Source organism: Maniola hyperantus, chromosome 16, assembly GCF_902806685.2.
Source record: "Maniola hyperantus chromosome 16, iAphHyp1.2, whole genome shotgun sequence".
NCBI classification, from domain to species: Eukaryota; Metazoa; Arthropoda; class Insecta; order Lepidoptera; family Nymphalidae; genus Maniola; species Maniola hyperantus.
This window is the reverse complement of record NC_048551.1, coordinates 1,593,198-1,618,875: the sequence shown is the minus strand read 5'-3', so window position 1 is coordinate 1,618,875 and position 25,678 is coordinate 1,593,198. Positions and strand designations below refer to the sequence as shown.

Sequence of the window (25,678 nt, the reverse complement as noted above, 5' to 3'; positions counted from 1 at the left end):
TGCTATTGCGCTGGAACCATGTCTCATTAACATCCAAATGACGGCATTTTGACGTCAGCCGAAATAAAATACACCATCAGCTCAAAACTTCAGTCTAGTGCTGACGTCACTAAAATGGCGGTCACGCGCATTAGCAATTTGCGGGACTTATATGTACCGCTAATAGCGAGTAGTAGAGCCGAGAGAGAAATAGGAATATTATACGTGACTTTAAAAAAAATGAGCTAGCTTCGGTCTATTCATCATCAGATGACGTTGGTATTTTCTATTTAGAATAACTAACAAATGAAAAAATATGCGAGCGGAATTCCTTTCTAGAAAATGGATTATGGTATGTGGTTATTAAGAAATGGATTTTAATTTATCTACTTGCTACATTAAAGCACCTCGATATGAGATGGAGTCATCATTTGGTGGCCATTTTAATTATTACTGCACTAGTGTGATAATGAATATTATCGCACAACTTTGTTAGCTAATAATAATTGCGCGGTAATATTTTGGTCACCCAAGTGTGGTAAGTCTGCTTTACAGTTTTGACAGAAGAGCAAATGTATTTAAAAAGCAGTTCTTACCTCATCACCTTCGTGCAGTAGCCCTGACTTCTCCGCCGCCCCTCCTCTGACTATCCTACCGATGATTACTGCTTCGCCTTCATTTCTTACTGTAGCACCTGTGACAATTCATTCTGTTTATTATTTAAGTATTTATCCCCATTGAGACATGCTTTGGTCGGAATTATATCGTTCACCGGGTTGCGACGCTGAAGTGGCAAAGGGCGGAGCATGTGCCTAGTCCTTTGCCACTCGACATACATTGCCCTTTGACACAGTTCAAAGAACCGACAGATGTTGTTAGGCCATAAAGTGCTGGAATGGAGACTTCGCACCAAAAGCGCAGCGTTGGCTGACTGAAGGTCAACGTCAACGTAAGGTGTACAGAGCCAGACGATATCAAACAAGTCGCAGCGGCACAAAACCACAGTGTGTGGAATCCCCGACAAAAGGCCAATGTAGTTGTGGACGTCTATCGATTGACGACAACTGTGTCATCTAAATGTGGAGATTTGAACTTACCAAGTGGTTCATTAGTTTTTTCTATTTTAATAATTTTGATATTTTCGCTCGGGTCGTCCGGCGAGTGCGTTGGATACTTCTCGTCGCCCTTGTAATTGTTGAAGCCAGTCTAGAATAGAAAAAGTGTTGATTAAAAAAATGCAACTGCGTTGCCAAGTAAGTGAGGAGGAAGAGGACGTGCGGAGCGCGGAGGAGGAGAGCGGAAGTGGGTAACATGAGACACCACGATCGGTGACAGGAATATTGTAACTGTGACGTCTGCCCCAGAAAGGAAAAAGACATATAGGGACAAGGAAGTAGATAGAAAAGAATTTGTAGAGAGCCAAGAAGGCGCCCTGGGAACACGCCAAAGAGCACGTACCTACCGAACAAGTGCTCTCCCGCGTTTCGGCCCATATATCACACATCTAAATCTATTGGGGCATTAAGAAGCTATATTAGAATAAAGAAGCTCACATACATACGAGTACATACATGATCCCTAAAAATATTATAGGTACTACTTTTTTGAGCAAGTCGTTTAAAATCATCTAATAAAATTATAACCATAAAATTACCGACTCCAAAACATATTTAGCCCATTAATTGACAATGACACAAAATTAATTGTGTTAAATGTTTTATTAATTAAAAGTAATTAAACGGTGATACCAATAAAATTATTGAATATTACTTTTATAGCACTGTGTGAACTGTGACTAAGCCCGCACGTAAGTAACACTTATCTGTGACTTACGTAGACTATTTTTATGCCATGCAAAAATGGTCACCACAAATCCTACATCATCATCATCACGAAACCATCGCCGTGCCGCATCGGCTCATTATTGAGCACAGGTCTCATCTCAGAATGAGAACGATTTGGCTATAGTCTACCACGCTGGCCAAGTGTGGATTAGCAGACTTCACACACTTTTGAGAACATTATTGAGAACTCTTAGGCATGCAGGTTTCCTCACGGTGTTTTTCTTCACCGTTAAAGCAAGTGATATTTCATTGCTTCGCACATAACTCCGAAAGGTTAGAGGAGCGTGCCCGGGATCGAACCCCCAACCCCCCGAATAAGAGGCTGGCTGACGTCTTAACCACTAGGCTATCAGCACTCTAAAAATAAAAATAAAGGTAAGGTAAATTATTATGAAGGCACCTTATTTCTCTTCCCTCTCGTAAAGCAGGTGGGGTCGAGCAGGGCGGCCGCTTGGTCGTGCGCCTGTATCAAGCTCTCCAGCTCCAGCCCGCCCAGTATGGAGAGCAGTTCCGCCGCTAGCGCCGACGTTTCACCTCCCGACGCCGTATGCGATCCTAGTACATCTATGCACTGGAATCAATAAAAATAAACATTTTGAAGACCACTTTTTTATTACAAACTACAAAACCACGTTTATTTCAGAATTTATAGGCACTTTGAAATGTCTGATTCTACCACCACAGAACCAATTTTAATCTACTGAGAATAATGTGGACGAAATATCTACAGTTAAGATTTTGAAACAACCGCTTTTGAAAATACAATTTTCAATGCTTTAAATACTGTAGACTATTACCGCACATGTACCAACGATAAAAATATTACCGAACAAGTGGCCGCCTACAGAATCCATGCCGTAATATTTTATTATCGCACAAGTGCGGCACTAAAATAATACCGGTAATAGGCTACTATTGAAAGGCTTACAGGCTTGGCTTGACACTTTCCGCTAGTATGTGGTCAATATAGCCGCCAAAGGCAACAGTTGTTTTGAGGCCGCCATATTTTGTTCAAGTTTTTTGTAATCCTATATTGTAGATTATATTTTAAAGGTCGAATCCTGTATTGAGCTTACTACATGGTGTTCATTGATGACAGCACGTACTGTTGTACGTACAGTATAGTATGTACGTACTGTTCCAAACGCGCCCTGTTCTGAGAAGAAGCCCACAACAAACTCAGGTACAACAAACAGGTATTCTTTAATAAATTCGCCTCAATAGCTCAACCGGTAAAGGAGTGGACCGTACCCGTAGTACAAGATTTTACGTCTCACCAAACCAAACCAAATTCGAGAGTCGAAATACTTCCGCGTTACAGTAAACTGGATCTTAAGTGCCTTGTTTTAAAGCTCAAGTTTGTCTACACTTCTACAGCCAGCGCTCCGAGTGGAAACATTGCGAAATTAAAATCAGTGGCATTGAATATTTGACTTCAATTCAAGGCTGTTTAGGTCCATTTTACTGTAACGCGGAAGTATTTCGACTCTCGAATTTGGTTTGGTTTGGTGAGACGTAAAATCTTGTACTACGGGTACTGAAGACCGAAAGGTCGACGCGCGACGGCCCCGCCCGTTGCACTATTGTCGTACCTACTCCTAGCACAAGCCTGACGCTTAGTTGGAGAGGAAAGGGGAATATTAGTCATTTAACATGGCTAATATTCTTTAAAAAAAATTAAGAGTCTATTCTGTACTTACATCTTTTAATCGATCAGTAGCCCGATGCGTCTGTGGTGGAGACAGCCCTGGTCGCTTGTGCGTGGTGGCCGTGAGCACAGCAGACCTGGTGGCCAAGGCTGTCCGTAGCGCGGGACACAGCAGCACGCTGGCTGTACCCCCGACCCTGGCTGCTAAAGCGCTCTCGCCGCTCGACGCAAGCGCTTTCTGTATCCTTGATAACGCTGCACATACTTCTTGGTAGTCTGGAATAGAAAGAAAAAGAAGATAATTTTTATGAGCGTTTTACCTACACTTCAAGGAAATTACTTGAATTTTAAATACATATCAAAAATTGCGTAACCGGCAGGAATCGACCTGCATCTTCTGGGTTCGCGCCCGATGCCTTGACCACTCGGCCGCGGATTCGCTTACTGCCAGTAACGAACTTTGCGATACGTATGTTCACTCAGTAGTCAGTACTGAAGCGACAGTTTAATGCCATCTAGTAGCGACACTTTGCAGTTGCTTCAGTACTGAGTGAAGCGGTTACGCAATTTTTGATATGTATTTAAAATTATTTAAAAAGAAGATAATTTTTATTCGAGTACTAGCTGATGCCCGCGACTTCGTCCGCGTAGAATTAGGTTTTTCAAAAATCCCGTGGGAACTCTTTAATTTTCCGGGATAAAAAGTAGCCTATGTCACTCTCCAGGTCTTTATCTATACCCATGCAAAAATCACGTCAATCCGTTGCATCGTTGCGTCGGGATTGAAGGACAAACCAACAAACCAATAAACCAACAAACAAACACACTTTCGCATTTATAATAAGGGTACTGATGCCCAGTAGTTTGAGCTATTTGATAGATCCGTGAGTCAGTCAGTCAGCTTTTCTTTTTATATACCTACCGCTACTGGCAAAAATGTGCCGCCAAGCCACTTAGCGTTCCGGTACGTCTCTTCCAATAAATAGAAATAGAAAGATTTTCTATTCAAATAGACTTTTACGTGCTTTTGAATCGTCAAGTGGATCTACCACTACTACCAATTTAGCTTCCTTCCATCTTAGGGTGAGATCTATAGAGCGAACTCTGACTTTGCTTAGACTTAAGACAGAGTTCAAACGAGACAGAGCTATATATATCTCTTAAATAAATCTGTCTCGTTTTAACTCAATCTTAAGTCTGAGCAAAGTCAAAGTGCACTCTATAGATCTCAGCCTTAGACTTCAAATTTAAGGTCGGTTGTTGACGTGTATCAATCCTCATCATTCTTTACCGCTAGGTGAAATCGCAGTCAACATCAATTAAAAAAAAACTTCTTTCATAAACTCAAATATCGTAGATTGCGAATGCCAGACTTTTGGCAAAGTGAAGGCTTTTCCGGTCAAAACAGAAGATCAACAAAATTCAATTTTCTCGTTCACTGGGTGTTCAAATTGTTCAATCAATTAGCCTTCAGTTGAACTTCGTGCACACTGCATATCTGTGATATGGTACGAGTCAGAGCTAATATTAGTCGATGGAATATTGCTCAGTGGAGCGGAACTAACTTGCACCGCCTGCCCCAGGGGTGGACTTGACACTTGTTAATAATTGTGTTATGTAAAACTCCGTAGAATGTAGAAACACCAGTTTATTTTTTACATTAAGCTGAAATTTGTGATGTATAATTATATGACAGCTACAAAATCAAACTAATCCTGCTCATAAACTTTGCATTTTTAGGGCTCTCTACCTCAAAAGGAAAAAAGGAACCCTTATAGGAACACTTTGATGTCTGTCTGTCCGTCGTGTCTGTCAAGAAAACCTATAGGGTACTTCCCGTTGACCTAGAATCATGAAATTTGGTAGATAGGTAGGTCTTATAGCACTTAAAGGAATAAATCCGAAAACCGTGAATTTGTGATTATGTCACAAAAAATATCTATGGAACTGCTGAACCGATTTTGAAAATTCTTTCACAAATAGAAGGATACATTGGCATAGCCTATATTTTATTTTCAAAAAATTAGAGATCCCTACGAAACTTATAAGCTACCCGTGCGAAGCTGGGGAGGGTCGCTACACGCTAGTGCGTAGTGGTTAAATAAAGTACTCACCAACAAGCGCATACAGTTGTGAAGCCTCATCGCTGGCATCTTCTTCATAAGCGTCATTGACGAAGGCGGTGCTGGATGGCTCGTTGGCTAGCACTTGCAGCTTGGAGGAGTTGCGGAGAGAATTCCTGAGGAACTCATTCTGAGCCGCGATGCGTTCCTCTGCTTCTTTTCGCTGACGGAGTTGCTCCTGGGAAAGAAGAGAAAAAATATATCACTACCCATATTTCACTACCCAAGTTGTGAAAGTGTGTTTGTTTGTTGAATTGTTGGTTTATTGGTTTGTTGGTTCGTTGGTTTGTTGGTTTGTCCGTCAATCACGTCGCAACAGAGCAACGGATCGTGATTTTTTGCATGGGTATACTTTAAGGCCTGTAGAGTGACATGGGCTACTTTTCATCCCGGAAAATCAAAGATTTTTAAAACTTAATCTAATCTAAATAAAACTAAATAAAACTTAATCTAAATTTTTAATCCACGCGAACGAACACCCGAGCATCAGCTAATCAGTACCCTTATTATAAATGCGAAAGTGCGTTTGTTTGTTGGTTTATTGGTTTGTTAGTTTGTCCTTCAATCACACCACAACGGAGCAACCAATTGACGTGATTTTTTGCATGAATACAGTTAAAGACCTGGAGAGTGACATAGGCTACTTTTTATCCCGGAAAATCAAAGATTTCCCACAGTATTTTCAAAAACCAAAATCCACGCAAACGAAGTCGGCGGGCACTAGGTAGTCTCTAATGAAGAGGCTATTATCGGATAAGACCAAGTCTTCCGTAATGAGGAAAAATCCTGGAAATCCTGGAATCCTGGTCAGGTGTGACACCCGCACAGCACCCGCACTATTAGTTAGTGCGGGGGCTGTGCGGGGCGTCCCCACACCGATTGCCATTTCGACATGTCGCGTACTATACATAGGTCCTAGTCCCTTTGTGCCAATAACCTAAAAGTTAAAACTTACACTCAGGGCTAAGCTCCGTTTTAAAATGAGCCACTCAATATTACAAAATAGGGTTGCCACAGCTCGTAACAAATACTGGCGATCAATTCTCGATAACTAGGCGTTTCGCAAATTGAGCGCGGGCCTTGGACGTTTTGACGTCGCCGTTTAATTTGAAACGCCCCAGGGATAAATTGTTTTGTGTATGTACCCGGTTACTAGCTGTAACGAATAGAAGGTCCTTAAATATAGTTATAGTTATAGTTAACGCAAAAACCAGAACACGTGTCGAATTTTACACTAGCTAATTCCCGCGACTTCGTCCGCGTGGACTACACAAATTACTAACCCCTATTTCACCCCCTTAGGGGTTGAATTTTCAAAAATCCTTTCTTAGCGCACGCTTACATCATAATAGCTATCTGCTTGCCAAAATTTAGCCCGAGCCGTCCAGTAGTTCGAGCTGTGCGTTGATAGATCAGTCAGTCAGTCATCTTTAAAATTCACGAAGGTATAAGCTTGTTGTGTTGAGTCATTGTCATCGCAAAAACATGGTCACCCCAAGCGAGCGGCTGTGAGGGAACGAGACGGCTAGCGTCGATCGTGCGCTCTGCCGCTTGCGCGGTTCGAATCAGCTGTGCATGATGTGGTCATTCAACTAGGTGCCCAAACGTTGGGAAAATGATTGCAATCGATTCTGTTACTGATTCTGTACAAACTACTTTCAGGTATCTTTATTTATTTTTACGGGATTTTTACAATATGTATCTAAATGACAATCCTATCGTATCGTATTACAATGATTATAGCAAGTAAGTCCGATTTTTGACTTATTTTAGTTTTAATATACCTACCTACTTAGATTCAACATCAGCGTAACGAGTCCCATATTTTTTTTAAAAAACAATATTAGCCAAGCCATGTTGACTCATATTCCCCTTTCCTCTCCAACTAAGCGAGCTTTTGCTAGGAGTAGGTACGACAATAGTGCAACGGGTGGGATTTGAACCAGCGAACTTTCGGAGTTGAATTGAAATCAAATTAGGTACGACTAGGAACCTATATTATACTGGCAAGCCATAGTGAACAACGAGCATCGTTCTTCTCGTATTTCTTATAGGGTAAACAGTGCTTTTATGCCTCTATGACTTGCACGCCACTCTGCTGTCTATGTATTGATAAATAATTTATTTTAATAACTGATTAGCAACACGCTATTAAAATAACACCCGACCTTGCGTTGTTTGCAGTTTCTTGCTAACTAAAGTGGCATACTATGATGTCATATCATGTTGTATATAAAGTCTGCGACAGGTCGAGATGGCAATCAGGATATGAGGCGGGGGGACGTCCCGCACATCCGCACGTCACCCGCGATCGCCCGCACCGGTTTAGCGCGGGGGCTATGTGAGTGTGCGGGCGTTACCTCCCTGATTGCCATCTCGACCTGTCGCATACTATAGGTATTGTGGAAGGATTTCCAGAAAAAGCGACTTCTAGGTTGTTTACGATCGACAGAGATACATCGTATAGCTATAAACTTTTAAATATCTATTAATAACTAAGGATAAACGGTCTAGCTAATGTGACGTTTATAGATCCCGTCCCGAATCGGATTCCCCACGACATAAAAAATGCGCAAAATATTAAGATTTTCAAAAGAAAAATGAAAAGCTGGCTTGTCGAGGAGTCTTTCTATAGTTATAATGAATTTCTACTTGGGAAGATCCAAGACTAAATTGTTTAAAACATTTATTTTATTTTATATTTTTAAAAAATCTATTCTTGATACAAGAATATGTTATTAAATATTAAGAAAAAGAATTTAAATTATTGTAATTGACGTATAATGTGTATTTATGAATAAATGACTATGACTATGACTATGATTATAGATGAAACGTAAAGAGTAGCTTACGGGTAGAAATACCTTGTTGAAGTATGTTTTATAAACAGTTTAAGTTTAAGGGAAAACCTAATATTTATAAAAATAATGACTGTCAGATTTCTAGCAACTAACATGACTACGATACAAAAACCTATCTTATGCGTGTTCTGAGTTCTGACTGGAGTTGCCGACTTTTATTAAAAGAAATAGAGTATATCAGATTTTTCTTCAAAACGTCACTGGAGTTTCGTTCCGGAACTTTAACTGACCATTTTTCAGCACCTACGTTAGATTTTGTAAGGTTTTCCGTTCGAAAACGTAAGTAACTCACATCTAGATTCTAGATGAACCGACGTCCATATTCCTGTCCCCGTAGTTCCCGGTAACGAAACCGTAGCACAAAGCGTTCGTTACGAGCCTGTAATGGAACCTGGCCTCGGGCTGAGAGGCGCAGAGGCGGCGTGGAAATGAAACATTCAAATAGCTCTGAAGCTCTGATACAATAATAGAGTGTATGAAAATGAAGCGTTTTTCTCAACAAAAATAAAAGTCGTATATAAAAATAATTAGACAGATTAATTGATGTATGGTAATAAATAATTACGTATGCTTAAAACCACAGTTTAAAAACGTATGAGATTTGGAAATACCACGTTATTTGCTAGCAAAGGTTCAAACGTACAGTACGTGGCCGAAAGTAATGTATATCGAGGAGGTAGCAGATTAGTAGAGCACTGTCTCTGTCGTTGAGACCGACAAAGTACACAATATAAAGAATACCTACTATCCGCACGAGGCGAGGCGGTGCAGGTCGGGTGCCGGGTGGCTCTAATGAGCTATGACCTTATCCGGACCTGTCAGTACTCAGTAGGCACCATCCATCCGTGATTTGTAATATCCGAGAATTTCTCTCCGGCTTTTTAATATTCCCTCGCGATTTGAACTTCCGGCGGCTGTCGCTGTCAGACTTTCCCAATTATTGATTTATTCAAAATGAAGATAGGATAGGCAAATACTTAAAAACCACCATATTTTTCATAGATGTTACAGGGATGTATTTTAAGATTTAAGGCGTCCTATAAATGAACAAAAAAAACAATCATTGGCCTTTATTGAAAATTAGTTGATTTTTTATGATTGATTGATGTTTTGATGTTGATTTACTTGAAAGGCAGCTTGAACCGCCCCTCGCAGCCTGCCGCTCCGGGGCCATGGCCCTTATTGCCCCTAAAGTAAATATATCCCTGCCTAGACCATTACTTTTTAATGACCACAAAAAAATAAACGAGCAAGTGATATCTAATTGCTTCCCCCGATCTCAAGGTCGACGCCAATAGAAGGGGGACGTCTTAACCACTAGGCTATCACGGCTCTAGACACTACCATAACTTAAATAAAGAAAGCGTCACGACCTTCAACAATGAGGAATGCGACATAGAGACAATTTCATAGAACTAAATAAAACTTTTCTTTTGCTGGCTTTTCTTAGTAGTTACCTTAATTTATATTCATGCTTTCTCATAATTTTCACAAAGCGCAGGTTCATAGCGTCTATTTTATACAAACTACTTACTCATTTTTAGGGTTCCGTTCCTCAAAAGGAAAAACGGAACGCTTATAGGATCACTTTGTTGTCTGTCTGTCTGATGGTCTGTCAAGAAACCTACATGGTACTTCCCGTTGATCTAGAATCATGAAATTTGGCAGGGAGGTAGGTCTTATAGCAGACATAAGGGGAAAAATCTGAAAACCGTGAATTTGTGGTTACATCACACAAAAAAAAAATTGTGGTCATGAACTAATAATCAGTATTTTGAATTTTCGTAGTAAGATAACTTATCGAGTGGGGTATCATATGAAAGAGCCTTGGATGTGCATTCTAAAACAGATTTTTTTTTATTTATATGCAGTATAGTTTTTGAATTATCGTGCAAAATGTCGATAAAATACGACTGTAGTACGGAACCCTCGTTGCGCGAGCCTGACTCGCACTTGCCCGGTTTTTTTTTCACCGCAAGTTTTTTCGCTCTTTGCAAGCAAGTCGTGTTCGCGAAATTAAATTTGCCTAACAAAAGCGAGGCTCTCTCTAACTACAACAAAGTAATTAGGTAGCTTGCCACGTAAGCTCAACTTTCGCAACTAGTTAGTTGCATTTTAGCTAAAATGCAACTTCGTAGGTAGTTGCATTGTTAAATGCAACTAGCTTACTAAATTGGCATACGGACAATATGATACTCATTTTATTAACTAGGTACTCACAACACTAAACTTGTGATTATAGCTTAGATGACGACCTCTCTGGCGCAGAGGTGTCAGGTTCGAATTCGGGCAGGGGCAGTTTGAAATTTAATTATTTCTGAATTGTCTCTGATCTGGTAGGAAGCTTTTGTCCGTGGCTAGTCAGCACCCTAAATGACATGCTTCTAAGCGATTTAGCGTTCCGGTACGTTACAGCGTATAAATCGATTCATCACCTTTCGATTACGGGCATTTTGAACTGAACCAGTAGTACATTCACTTGGTGATTCAAAAGATTATTTGAAAATGAAAATATCTACCAAGTTAGCCCACTTCCATGTTGACCTCATCAATACTAGCTGAGATCGCAGTCAAGAGCTAACTTGTCATCAAAAAAACCTCTCTTTAGTCGTGGGTAGTTGGTAAGCCGTTAATTAGCGAACCGGCTGCAGTCGAGCTCTATCAGAGTTGTTCAAACGCGGCAAAACGGTCTCTTTTCATGAGTCACTCTCATCCCACCGCGCTCAAGTTACATACATTTTTAGGGTTCCGTACCTCAAAAGGAAAAACGGAACCCTCATAGGATCACTTTGTTGTCTGTCTGTCTGTCAAGAAACCTACAGGGTACTTCCCGTTGACCTAGAATCATGAAATTTGGCAGGTAGGTAGATCTTATAGCTGACATTTGTGGAAAAATCTGAAAACCGTGAATTTAGGTTTAGATCACACAAAAAAAATTAAATTGTGGTCATGAACTAATAATTAGTATTTTCAACTTTCGAAGTGAATGACTATATCAAGTGGGGTATCATATGAAAGGTCTTCACCTGTACATTCTAAAACAGATTTTTTATTTATTTTTATGCGTCATAGTTTTTGAATTATCGTGCTAAATGTCGAAAAATCCGACTGTAGTACGGAACCCTCATTGCGTGAGCCTGACTCGCACTTGGCCGGTTTTTTAGCGTTAGGTACATTTTCACTGAAAATTCCAAGCTCTAATGTTCGGACTTCGGTACTTATTATGATCAATCTATCAGCAGTAGGCCGAGAACGGGTTTCCTCTCAGAATAAAAAGGGCTTACACTCCACAAATTCAAAGTCGTTCAGCTATAGCAGCTATAACATAGCCCTCTCATTAGCTATAGCTATGGAGAGGGCTATGTTAGTAGTTTCCCTGAGGGATAAGAATCAAAATGTGGAGATCCACAGGATAACCAAGGCCTAACATTAGCAAGCTGAAGTGGCAGTGGGCCGGCCATGCCAGTCGTAGAGGCGATGGCCGTTGGAACCGGAAATTCCATGAGAGGAGACCGAGTACCTACACAAGCAAGCGTAGTGTGGGACGCCCTCCAGCACGATGGACCGACGATATAAAGAAGCTGGCGGGAAGTGGCTGGATGAGGAAGGCTGAGGACCGGGTGTGGTGGCGCTCTTTAGGGATGGCCTATGTCCCACAGTAGACCTACGTTCACAAGCTGATGATGATGATAGGTATAAATATTGTGCGTAAAACAAAGAACTCTAACGGTATACTTTATTCCACTTTGCAGACAATTTAACAACATTAAGTTTAATTGCTCGGCTGTAATGACATTTTTACTCATTTGCACGCCTCTACTCAAGCGATGACGCAAAACGAAAACCGGTCAAGTGCGGCGCGGGTCACGAGTTAATAGGGTTCCGTAGTCGCTCCAATTATGAAATCTTAAACGATTTTTTTAAAATACAAAATCTGACTTTAACTGCATAAAAATAACTAGATGATGCCCGCGACTTCCTCCGCGTGGATTTAGGTTTTTAAAAATCCCGTGAGAACAATATGAGAATAATATTATAATACCTTATAGCTATGGCTCATTTTTGATAAAACATATCAATCCATACTAATATTACCAATGCAAAACTGTGTCTGTCTATCTGTCTGCTAGCTTTTCACGGCCCAACAGTTCAACTGATTTTAAAGGAATTTGGTACAGAGTTAGCTTACATCCCGGGAAAGGACAAAGGCTACTTTCTATCCCGGAAAATTAAAGAGTTCCAACGGGATTTTAAAAAAAACCTAAATCCACGCGGACGAAGTCGCGGGCATCATCTAGTACATAATATTCCAGTCTATTAACAAACTAGGCGAGAGGGAAATGTACTCACTTACAGTCAATCGCATAAAAGATTTCACACGAACTGACTTGAAAAATATAAGGAAGAGAACAATAGCGGCGCATTACTCAAGTGTTATTAAATAATGTGATATAACCACGCCTCCACGTAACGTATTCATATACGGGTTAGTATGAATTTTATATTTAGGTAGGTACCGTGAATTGAGTGTCTAGTTGATTACGAAATGTAGAAGCAGTCTAAAGATTTAAGATACATAATATTCTATTCTATACAGTATACTCGATGATGCCCGCGACTTCTTCCGCGTGGATTTAGGTTTTTTTTAATCCTGTGGGTACTCTTTAATTTTCCGGGATAAAAAGTAGCCTATGTCCTTCCCCGGGCTGTACGATAACTCTATACCAAACTTCATAAAAATCGGTTAAATGGTTGGGCCGTAAAAAGCTAGTAGACAGACAGACAGACACACTTTCGCATTTATAATATTAGTATGGATATCTAAACTAGCTTATGCTCGCGACTTCGTCCGCGTGGACTATACAAATTTCATACCCCTATTTAACCTTAGGGGTTGAATTTTCAAAAATCCTTTCTTAGCGGATACCAATCTTCAAAAATTCCACTCCAGCGAAGCCGAGCCCGAACAGCTAAGATCACAGACCACCACCTATAGACGCCTAATAGCCGGACAGCCCCGATCGCCAAGCTTAGGCAGTTGCTTAGCGTAAAAGTCGGCCCACGGTTCGGTACCCTCATTTCGCACATTGTCTTGATTACGTGACTTTTGAGTTCACCAATCACAACAAAGCATTGTCCCCTGTCCCCCGCCAACATTTTACGATTTTTTTGTTTTCATGCGAAACCTTGTATATGCGCACTTTTGAGGTTGAATTCTCTGTGGCCAAGATAAATGTGAAAGTGTGCCTGTCTGTTATTTTGGCAAAATTTTAAAAGTTGTAGCTTGCATCCTGCAGACGGTACGTGTGTTACGCTTTTTTTTCCGAAAAATCAGATTTAGGGTTAAAATCCTAGATCACGAATGAAGTCGCGGGCATAAGATAGAATACTTTTTTCTGCAATCAGTTAAGAAACCAGGCCTCATCTTATAAGGCGTGGCGACATCAAAGCAAAACTTGTTTACAACTTACCGAATAAGCCTTTATCCTTTCTGGGTCAACGTCGTGTGGCGACCGCGTCTGCGCGCGCGGCGAGGACGATACCATGATCTATGGATCACGATCTATAGATCACTCACGACTCACGTTCAACTCTTTCACACAACACCATTTTGATATTGACACACTATCATTGCACTAGAAATTTTTAGTGATCTATTTTTTCGAATATGAATGGTTCGGTACTTATTTTTTACACTCTGAAAGTAGGGTAAAAACTTTATGAATTCACCCATCATTTAAAAATCTTACCCAATAAAATAGGTAAGATAAATAAACGGGCACGCACCTCTAACTTTTCAGAGTTTTTAAGTAATTAAAATATCACTTGCATTAACGGTGAAGGAAAACATCGTGAGGAAACCTGCATATGCCTGAGAGGTCTCCATAATGTTTTCAAAGGTGTGTGAAGTCTGCCAATCCGCACTTGGCCAGCGTGGTAGACTATGGCCAAAAACCTTCTCACTCTGAGAGGAGATCCGTGCTCTGTAGTGAATCGGCGATGGGTTGATCATGATGATGTTGATGAAATAAACGGTTAATTTAAAATTTAAAAATTGTAATTTCATGTACCCGGGCCACAAAAAGTCTATGCGATATTTAGCCAATCAGCACAAATTTTTATAGGTTTAGGTATAGGTCTCGCAAATTGCTAATGCGCGTGGCCGCCATTTTAGTGACGTCAGCACTAGACTGATGTTTTGAGCTGATGGTATATTTTTATGGTGTATATGGTTCCAGCGCAAAAGCAATTTGCGGGACTTATATACAACAGTATGGCATCAGTGACGTCAATACTAATTTTAATAGATTACGCTGGCTATATACTTATAGTACACTATAGAATAGTAAAGCCGAAGATAAGGGTAATGTAATTCCGATGGTACAAGGTTAAATCAAATTCATTAGATAAGCCTCAAACCACCGTGCGCGGAGGAATATTCAAATTACGTGAAAATCAGTGAATGTACCCACATTAAAAACTGCTAAAAAATGGTCATTATGTTCAAAAAAAATATCGAAGAAGCCTCATAATACCTAACCTCATAATTTTACATGGTAATTTACTCGAGGGAATAAACCAATTTTTTTTCGTATTCTGTTTCATCATCTTAAAACTAATTAATTGTTCATGAACATTTTTTTTTTTTTTTTGTTATATAATCAGAAATTATTCCTTTACTTGTGCTATAAAACCTACCTAAATACCAAATTTCATGGTACTAGGTCAACGGGAAGTACCCTATAGGTTTTCTTGACAGACAGACAACAAAGTGATCCTATAAGGGTTCCTTTTTTCCTTTTGATGTACGGAACCCTAAAAATCGATTTTAAATTAAGCTAGATTGAGGTTAAGAGCCACTATCGTTTTTACAATGTTATCTGCTAGAGCAAACTTCGATTTTATCTCTCAAATTGGAATAGTTAACGGCTAGCTCGTTAAAAAAACGGAGTCTCGAACTCTCCTATTGTGTTTTACAGTTTATGTTAATATTATTGTATCCATAGTAACGGTATCGAATTGGAGATTTTGATGATCTTACCGTAACAGAGATTGGTGCACGGTTAAAACAAAGTTTATAAAGACTTTCGAATAAAAGAAACCGCATTCAAATCGGTCCATTTGTTTGAGCGCTACGATGTAACTGGCAGATACGATACACATGGCTCTTTTGGCGCGTGGCGAAAATCGGAACTAACGTTATCGTCAAGTGTCCCCTTTGTTCTTGTCTAAGCATTTGTTTTCCAACAGCGCCCCCCTGTGAATGTCATTCGAGTGCCAAGAGAGCCTTGTCGCATTCTACCACTACTTAAACACTACCCCTCAGTTTACGTCCAGGGTTAAAAAGTAAAATTTACTAAAGTGAACTCTAGTAGAAGAAAATATAACAAACTCAGCTTTTATGTATTTGCTTTGCCTAAAGGAATAAAAAGAAACCCATTCGGCAATAGTGGTGTAAAATGTAATAAAACGAATAGCGGTAACCTAATAAAAAAAAACTCGTTCTGATATAACATTAAATTATACATTTAATGTTTAACACAAGCTTGAACATTAGAGTGTAGGTTTAAAATCAACAGCGAGTTAATTTGCTCTCCACAGTGCCCCTTTCAAGGCCCTGCGGTTTGTATGAACAGGTTAACCTGTATGACTGGGTACAGTGCTTTATATGTCCAATGTCCATACAACATTATATTAATATACAGATATTAGACGTCGGGCGAGTTTCCATCCTTATGTCGTCGATATTCCATCTACACGCACGAAACGTTTTGCGTCATCATTCCTCATACGCATGGCTAAGGTTTGGAATACTCTTTCACGATATGTGTTTCCTACCAACTACAACCCGGGTATCTTTAAAACAAGTGTGAATGGCCATCTTCTAGGTAAACTCGTCCCATTTTAGACCGCATCATCACTTTCCATCAGGTGTGATTGTGGTCAACCTATAATGAATAAAAAAATATCTACTTCGCAGACGAAATGCCACAAAGTAATGATATACAGGGTGTAACAAGAACGCTAGCAAAAACTTAGCGTTATTGTTATACTGCCTAAACACCAAATCCTATTTGCCTCATTTTGCCTATGCCTAAATCCATTTGCCTCATTTTGTAGTATTAGTGATCTAGTATTTTTCAAACCCGCAATGTATAGCGTGCAAAACTCAGGTCAGTGCCCCACCTACGACGCGGCATTGACTTTATGTGGCCTACTTACGCAACGTTCACTGACCTCTAGCGTCAGTCAGATGTTTATTTGCAATATATCGTAAACTTGTACAAAATATAGGATTTTTTACATATTTTTTACGCGTTTTTTTGTGCTATCATATCAGTAATCATCAGTATACTATCACCAGCGTTCTGGTTACAACCTGTATACATATAATGCATACATTTCGAGATCTCACTCGCCATGTTAACTTTAAGTGTCAACTGTCATGTCAAAAGTACGATTTTAGTCCTTCGTTCACAACTTGTCCCCTGACGTCAGGTTGGCAACATTGAAAATCACACAACAATATATCCTAAGTCCTGAGGAGTAAAGCAAACAAAGCTTACAAACATTACTTTAGCAAAGGCTATTATGTTGTTCTCTGAATAGGCGTACCAACCTTTATGTATTGGCAGAGTGAATTAGAGTGAGAGAACTCTCAATTTGATAACGTCGACGATATGTCAAATATTAGGCTATGGTGAGGTATAATCAAGGAAAAATGAGGCTGCCATTACGAAGTAGTACTTAAAAATTCTTTGGAGGCTGCTTTAGAGCTACCTGCGTCAAATGTAATAACATTTGACGCCTGCCAGTGACGTCGAAGCCTCGACGTTTTATTAGAAGTTCCCTAACTGTCATGAACTGTGGTATTGGATACTGACAGTTGAAATCATTTGGACGAAGTCACAGGCAACTGCAGGCAACAGTCGTCGTCTAGAATATTAATAAGTTCTTGATAATTTTGTAAGGACGGCAATCAGGAAAATGAGTTGGGAAAACCCACATTCAACTAACATTACGTATGTACCCACCTAATTTTAATTCTAATGTCATGCACGTAAACGTGAATTAAAATTTTATTATGAGTTTCAAGAATACCATCACTACGGTAATACGCATCACTACCCATACTATATCTGGCTGTCCACCTAGCACGGCGATCTTCCAACGAACGCTGCGCTTTCCGGTGTGAGGTCGCCATTTTACCATCTTGAATCCCCAACGTCTATCGGTTTTTCGAACTATGTGCCCTGCCCATTGCCAACTTAGACTCGCAACCCGCTGAGCTATGTCGGTTACTCTGGTTCTCTTCTACCGACCTTGTTAATTCTGATTTAATCACGCAAAGAAATTCCAAGCATAGTTTCCTCAATCGTCTCCCGGAGTGACTCTGAGCTTTCTTATGAGGTCCATAGTTAGCGACCATGTCTAGGATCCATTTATTATTCTGGCAAGTGGCAACACGCACTGTTCGAAGACTGGTCTGGCCATGCAAAAAATCACGTCAATCCTTTAAGAATATTAGCCATGTTAAATGACTAATATTCCCCTTTCCTCTCCAACTAAGCGTCAAGCTTGTGCTAGGAGTAGGTACGACAATAGTGCAAGGCGAGATTTGAACCGTTGACCTTTCAGTCCACTCCTTTACCCGTTGAGCTATTGAGGCTCATAAAAATACGTTAAGTAAATAAAAGGAAAATGACAAAGGGGACAAAGTATTGTATTTTTCTTATAAACCTCTTATCATCATTGTTATTCCGTTTGGGATATCGATAAGCAAGAATGCGACGTCGATAAAGTTTATCGATATCTGAGATTATTATCTCATATCCAAACTTTGATATACGAAACTCAAGATATGTACATATACCTATGTTACCATATAACCATAGTTCTTTGGAAATGTTATTTTGAAACTGTTGCCAGAAACTAAAAGATACGAGTTGTATTTTTCATATTACTTAATCATCAAAAGAAGTTGGACAGAAGTTAGAATGTACTGCGATTATAGCTATAAAAAAGTTTTTTGAAGACTTCTTTAGGCGTGACTCGAGATTCGTCATCATTAACCCATCCGCGCCGGCTCACTTCTAAGCGCGAATCTCGTCTCAAATTAAGAAGGGTTTGGCATATTCTACCTCGCGGGCCAAGTGCAGATCGGCAGAATTTACACACCTTTGAGCTCATTATGGAAAATTCTCAGGCATGCAAGTTTCCTCACGATGTTTTCTTTCGCCGCTAAAGCAAGTAAAACGCACTAAATCCTAAAATAATTAATCCAAGCTCCTAAAATACATATAAGAGTTTGTCTGTCTGTTTTAATTTCGGCTGTCTTACAACGTCTTAGAGCTGGACAGATTACATTCCGATTACATTCGGACAAAATATTTTTTGATATTCGATTTTATACTTGAGAAAATCGGTTTCGATCCAAAAACATTTGTTAGGTTTGTTGCTCTTGTATTTTAAGGGCGTAGACATCGAAATCGCGTTTCGTCCCGTATCCCCCCCACCCTCCCCCAAATATTACACTAATCAGTCATCAATATAATAATATCGCTAGGTATTGTATGTTTCATGCGTGGAAACAGTCTTATGCCGTGTCCATATTGTTTACAAGTATGAAGTAACATCTGTTGTTTTGAAGGTTGATATTGTATATCATAGATTATGTTATCAATTATTATCATGCACTCTGCATATTGCTAAACGATTAGTAGCATCTATAGATATAATACAATTAAGAATGGATTTTTTAAATCTTTTTTGTAAGTATAGAAAGCATCATCCAAACCAGCGCGACCAAAGTGATCACGACGATGATAGATTCGCGTCGTGGACGCTCCCGCATCTCGCGTTCATGACGCACAGGTGTGACACGTCATCGAAATATCAAAGACTTCGTCCGCGCGGAGTTATGTTTTAAAAATCCAGTGGGAACTCTTTGATTTTCCGGGATAAAAAGTGTGCCTATGCCTATGTCCTTCCCCGGGATGCAAGCTATCTCTGTAACAAATTTCGTCAAAATCAGTTGAACGGATGGGCCGTGAAAAGCTAGCAGACAGACAGACAGATAGACACAATTTCGCATTTATAATATTAATATGGATGTATGGGTCGTCAAAATTACAAGCATTCAACTAATGAACAAGCCTCAAAATTTTATAAGTGAGTACCTAATTTAGTAAGTAGTTTAAATCTTTCACCACACCAGACATGAGTCAAATCCAAAATTACAAATAGCTAAATTGACTCTACCCGGAATCGAACCCAGGCCCACGACTTCTACTCTGTACATACTGAGTAAATATTAATAGTACCTACGGTATATATTTCATCCTTCAGTGTTGCCTGACGCGTAATGTAAAGTTCCTAAACCTAAATAGATATGGACCAGAAACGGTGTAGATGAATTTACTATCTACCTATTATCACCTTTGATTAGAAGTAGTTTGATTAGACAAGATTACCTCAGTATCTTCATTTCTTCGGCATAAGCAAAAGTGTTTCAACCTATCCACAGACATACAACATTTTGAGGTATCCAACAAATAGGCGTTCAAAGTCTGAATAATTCTCGTCATTGTCCAGCACTTGCATTTACCTACTTAATTAAAAACCACAGCACTGCAATATTGCTATCAATTAAAAATACTGTAAAAACAAAGCACTTAAAGCCTCCTTTAATAATGAAAAAAAATACTGCTATATTTTGAATCTGTTTAAAAACTAATGTATTTTTAATCTGTCACAATTTAAACTTCATTTTCCGCGGAAAATATTCGCACTCGAAAAAATTTTATTATAAACATAACCACTTTGAATTTTTTACACAGGAAAAAGGTTGTTTACAGTAGACATTTTAATCACAATAAACTTCTATTTTTCCGATATGAATAAGGTTGATATTTTATCTTATATGGACTACCTTTTTGTGCGGAAAAGGTTGTTAAAAGTTATCACTTCGGGAATTTTTGCAACTAACTTTTTTTTTGTTACACAAAAAAAGGTTGTTTATAATAGCGACTTGGGTTTTTGCACAATACACTTTTTTTTAATGATAAAAATATATGAAAATGGCGTGTGTTCGGCCACATAAGTCTTCAAACACTGTGCTATCAGAGGCTATCTCGATCCTCGAGTTTGTCACGGCAGATATTGTTCCGTAGTGATGTTGATAACGGAGGTATTTTATGTTGTCGCGTTCGGCTGGGTTTGTGTTTCTATTCTAATAACACAAAACCGACCAATTGCGAATCAGACTCGCGCACTGAAGGTTCCGTAGTACAACCGTATTTTATCGACATTTTGCACGATAAATCAAAAGCTACTTACTAGATCTCGTTCAAACCAATTTTCGGTGGAAGTTTGCATGGTAATGTACATCATATTTTTTTTAGTTTTATCATTCTCTTATTTTAGAAGTTACAGGGGGGGGGGGGGGGCACATTTTACCACTTTGGAAGTGTCTCTCGCGCAAACTATTCAGTTTAGAAAAAAATGATATTAGAAACCTCAATATCATTTTTGAAGACCTATCCATAGACCCACATGTATGGGTTTAATGAAAAAAAATTTTTTTTGAGTTTCAGTTCTAAGTATGGGGAACTTATTGGTTTTTTTTCTATTTTTGTGTGAAAATCTTATTGCGGTTCACAGAATACATCTACTTACCTAGTTTCAACAGTATAGTTCTTATAGTTTCGGAAAAAAGTGGCTGTGACAGACAGACAGACAGACAGACAGACATGACAAATCTATAAGGGTTCCGTTTTTTGCCATTTGGCTAAGGAACCCTAAAAAGAGTTTAAGCGAATCGGTAAATATGCAAATTCTTTTGTCTTACGATTCGGAACTATAACTTTTGTAGGTAACACTTAAGTACTGTACATACGACATTATTTTCAAGGTTATTTTAAATTATAATAATGTCTAGATGGTTGGTAATAAAATCGTATTAAAATATTGTATATCCGTTTATATTTAAAAATTGTATATAAGTACCCCACTCTACAATTTGTAAGCAAAAGAGCAACCGCCGAGTTTCTTGCTGGTTCTTCTCAGTAGGAACGGCATTCCGAACCAGTGGTATATATTTAACTAGTTGACGATTCAAAAGCACTTGTAAAAGTTAACTTGAATAAAAATATATTCTATTCTATTCTAATAAAAGTGGAGATTATTACAACAATGGTACCAATTCGGTTGAATGCAATTATTGTTAAACTAAAGTAACAGCCCCCCAATTGTGTAAGAATAACCATTTCATGGCTATCGCAATCGTCAAGAAATTCTGCCCTTTGATTGGTTGATTCGCTATTTACATTTTTTCACAGCCAATCAAAGGGCAGAATTCTTGACGATTGCGATAGCCATGAAATGGTTATTCTTACACAATTGGGGGGCAGATCTAAAGATTTTCACAATGTTCCCTACGGAAAAAGAGCATTAAGTAAGTACTTTTAAATCTGTCAAGTTTAATTTAGAGATTGTGTACAACAGAATTAGCACCAGTCTAAGGGTAGAAAATTGGGTAGTTCCCACTTCACGATAAGCTTCATTTTCACAGGCTACATGCCTGAGAGACTTATTAAATTAACTGGATTATCTATCAGTCCTTTGGGGAAATAATTACAGAACATTACAGTCATAAAATAAAAATATTCAATTAAACTTTTACAAATAGGTTTTTTTGAATCGTCAAATGCATCTACCATTTGTCTGGTGGGAGGCTTCGGCCGTGGCACAAGTGGCAACTGTATCTACATGGAATAAAAACTAGCTAAGTGGAAGTCAGAGTCTTACAATAAATTGTAAAAATAATTAATAATAATATCAAGATTAGGCAAGCATTATTTGAAAACTCCAAATTTCAAGTCGATAGAATAAATAATTAGGTACTAAAATAAGCAAGTGTGACAGTCAGACAGACTGACGGACGGTTCCTTTTTTAGCACTTTAATACGGAACCCTAAAAAGACAAAACAAATAACCACACGACACGTACACACATACGCACACAAAACCTTCAACCATGTGTAGCTATCACGCCGTAGCCCACGAAATTTTTTTTTGTTTACAAGTAAAAATAGAACACCCTGTAAAATACGCATAGATAGGTACTTAGGTATACATAACGAGCTGAATGCAGGGGAAGCCAACAGTCTTTACGGCCCATTCTAGCACGCATTCAAATACCTACCCACTTACTGCCGAAACAATTTAGGTCAAAACGGTAGATATGTGCAACTGTGACATTATCTATAGCTGGGAAGCTGGTGGAAAATATTGAAGGCTGCTTTTGAAAGCTGAAAATCTATCATCAACATCATCATGGTCCACCCATCGCGGGCTCACGAGCACGGGTCTCCCGGGACTGAACCGGGATGATCCGCAGCCTATTAATAAGCTATCTATACCAGTGTTTCCCATTTGCCGGGTCGCGATCCGGTACCGGACCATCAAAATAAAATCCCGGGTCACAACATTTCCGCATTGTTTTAAAAATATTACCAACTATCGATAATATTACTATCAATAAATGTGTATTATTTTAACCAATGGAACCAGCCCCCCAATTGTGTAAGAAAAACGTTAACATCGTTATCGTCATCGTCAACAAATGCTGCCCTTTGATAGGCTGTGAAAAAATGTAAACAGCGAATCAACCTATTTTTGTAAATGATTAATCGTCTCTTTTTTTTGTGCACTATATTATTACTTAGTGTCTACTAACAAATTGAGCCCTAATTACTTTAAATAACGATTTATTATTATTATTATTATGTCCAAAGCCTTCTCATTCTGAGAGGAGACTCCTGTTCAGCAGTGAGCCAGGGATAAGATTGATTGTGATTATAACTAATATTCAACTTTTAAAAAGCATCCCCGCAGAACCTCCCACAAGCTCTTCGACTGTGCAACAATAGTAGTTTACATCTTTTAAAATTCAATTTGAAATTTTTCCATTTTTATAGTTCTTTGTGAATTCAGAAAATATAGATAAGTAAAAGTAGATAGCTATGCGATTACACTGGGGACATAATATTATTGTTTCAAGACTTTTTTATCTTGTATTCTTTAAAAATAAATTCTTGTTATTAGGTAGGTACGGCAATGTTTAATATTCTATTTTTATAGTTCTCTGTGAATGTGGAAAATATAATAAATACTTATGATTTATATTCTCGTCATTATCATAAAATAATTCATAACGAAACTTGTATTGTTTTAAGACTTTTTGTAGGTAAAGTTTCCTTAAAAATATCAAAATTAAACCAGACAGCCTGACAATTTTTTACATTAACATAACTCAAACATAAAAAATATAAAAATGGGACCTTCCTGACGCTATATTATTCTTTCAAATTAAGATAAATAAATTTTCAAATCAGTTCAGATTTGACACAGTTATGGAGTAACCCCACCAAAAAAAAAACACTCGTCAAATCGAGATGGAAAAACTTGAAAACTCTTTCTGTTTGAACTGTAATGTTGGTACATGTAACGCAGGTAGGCATAAAGTAGCCCTATTTTTATCGATGCCTTATGTATAGCCTAATATTTGACATATCGTCGATTCGAGCCGGGAATTCCCTCTGTCGATGTCGTATAAAATGGCATACAGTAAGTGGCAGAAAGTCATGTACATCGGCATTTAACGTTTTGTCGGTCTCAAAGACAGAGACAGCGCTCTAAAAATCTGCTATCTCCTTCTAAAGGTCGATGTACATTACTTTCTGCCGCGTACTCTTAATTTTTGCCGACCGACATGTCTTTACCGACCTTCAGCGAGAACATTTTAAAAGCTTGCCTCTTGCACAAATACGTCACTTAGCAAGCGAAATGGACGGGCATTCATCACGGGCGAATCGGGACTCGCCTAGATAAAAAATAAAAGAGTTATAATCATAAACCATTACAGCATAGCGAATAGCGATTCGTAAGAAATAGCATTTTCAAGTAGGTGTGAATTAGCTAGCTTTTGTACAGGAATTTGCAATTTGGGTCCCAGAGTACATGTCTCTGCATTGTGGGTACAGGGTATAGGTACATCAACCAATCACAAACGAAACTATGTTTTCTTATTGAATTTCGAATGTTTTTGGAAAATATGCTTGTGATTTTTTGGTGGTTGGTGGACTCAAAATGGTTAATGCCCACTAAGATTAATGTCTCAATCATTTGTATGGGATAACTTAACAGAGAGAGCGCTATCCTAACTTCTTTCTTTTAATAGAGTATTTATTTATATGGAAGACAAGAGTCGCATTTGTATTTGGCGCCTTTTGAAATGGAAGTCGCGTGATCTATTGCGAGGCAGCCATCTTGAATCAATTGTATAAATAGTACGGATGGTTATTATTTTTAAGCTAGTCTCGTTCCCACTCGAGACTCGACTGTGTTAGGTCGCCATTTTGGTTGAGATGGTTGCAAAAGCAATTGTGCCCTAATCAAGTTAATATTGCTGTTAGGTTACTATAAAAGGTGAAACTCTTGATAAGCCTATTCGCGATGTTCCTTACACCATGATGCCCAGTTTCATACTTAGATACTATTTTTATAGCTTCAAAGAACTGCAATTTGTATTTGAAATGGCTCTTCTGTATTGATACTAATTTACTTCAATGAGCGGAATTAAGTAAATTACGAGAAATGCATCGAGCAAAATACTAAGAACTGTAAACCCTAGTTCGCACGGCTATGTTAGGTAATGCATCTGTATTTTGTAACCTAGATAGCCATACGGCCCACCTGTCGCACCTGTTGGCAGCTATTCGTGACACCGGGCGCATGCTAAAAATAGACTGAAAGTTCGCGAGATACGCTGATCTATTGTTAGACCTTACTCTTGCAATATGAATACAACTAGCTATTATTTCCATAAAACAAGCGAAAATAGCTGTACGACAAAAGATGGAGCATGCTCATAGGTCTTTATCGCTCTTAGCACAAAAATCTTATATTATAGGCAATACGGTATTTGACAACTCAATTACTTTTTATCAAACGTCGAAAACGCGCGTTTAAGGTGACGCTGGATGCACGTCCGAACTGCTCGGCCCACGTGGGTAACCTGTATGCTATTTCACCTAACATTGTGATAGAAAGAGATAGACTCAGTGATGAGCAGTGTAGCGAGTGCATGCGCTCACACTAGCGTCCGGATATATTGATGATGGCACACAGATAGTTGGACAGATGTCACCGATGAATTTT

At 38.8% G+C, this 25,678-nt stretch overlaps 1 protein-coding gene across 5 annotated transcripts in view; it reads right to left on the bottom strand.

Annotated features, from left to right (window-relative positions):
* sdt (stardust) overlaps positions 1-25,678 on the bottom strand; it is a 179,842-nt gene that overhangs the window by 10,906 nt on the left and 143,258 nt on the right. For all 5 annotated transcript variants that reach the window (XM_034976661.2, XM_069503983.1, XM_034976663.2 and 2 more), the window contains 5 exons: positions 5,586-5,772; positions 3,524-3,747; positions 2,224-2,394; positions 1,077-1,185; positions 576-673 (listed from right to left, as the gene is read on the bottom strand). In XM_034976661.2, coding sequence (XP_034832552.1) covers positions 576-673; positions 1,077-1,185; positions 2,224-2,394; positions 3,524-3,747; positions 5,586-5,772 — 789 coding nt within the window. The remainder of the gene's footprint in view (positions 1-575; positions 674-1,076; positions 1,186-2,223; positions 2,395-3,523; positions 3,748-5,585; positions 5,773-25,678) is intronic.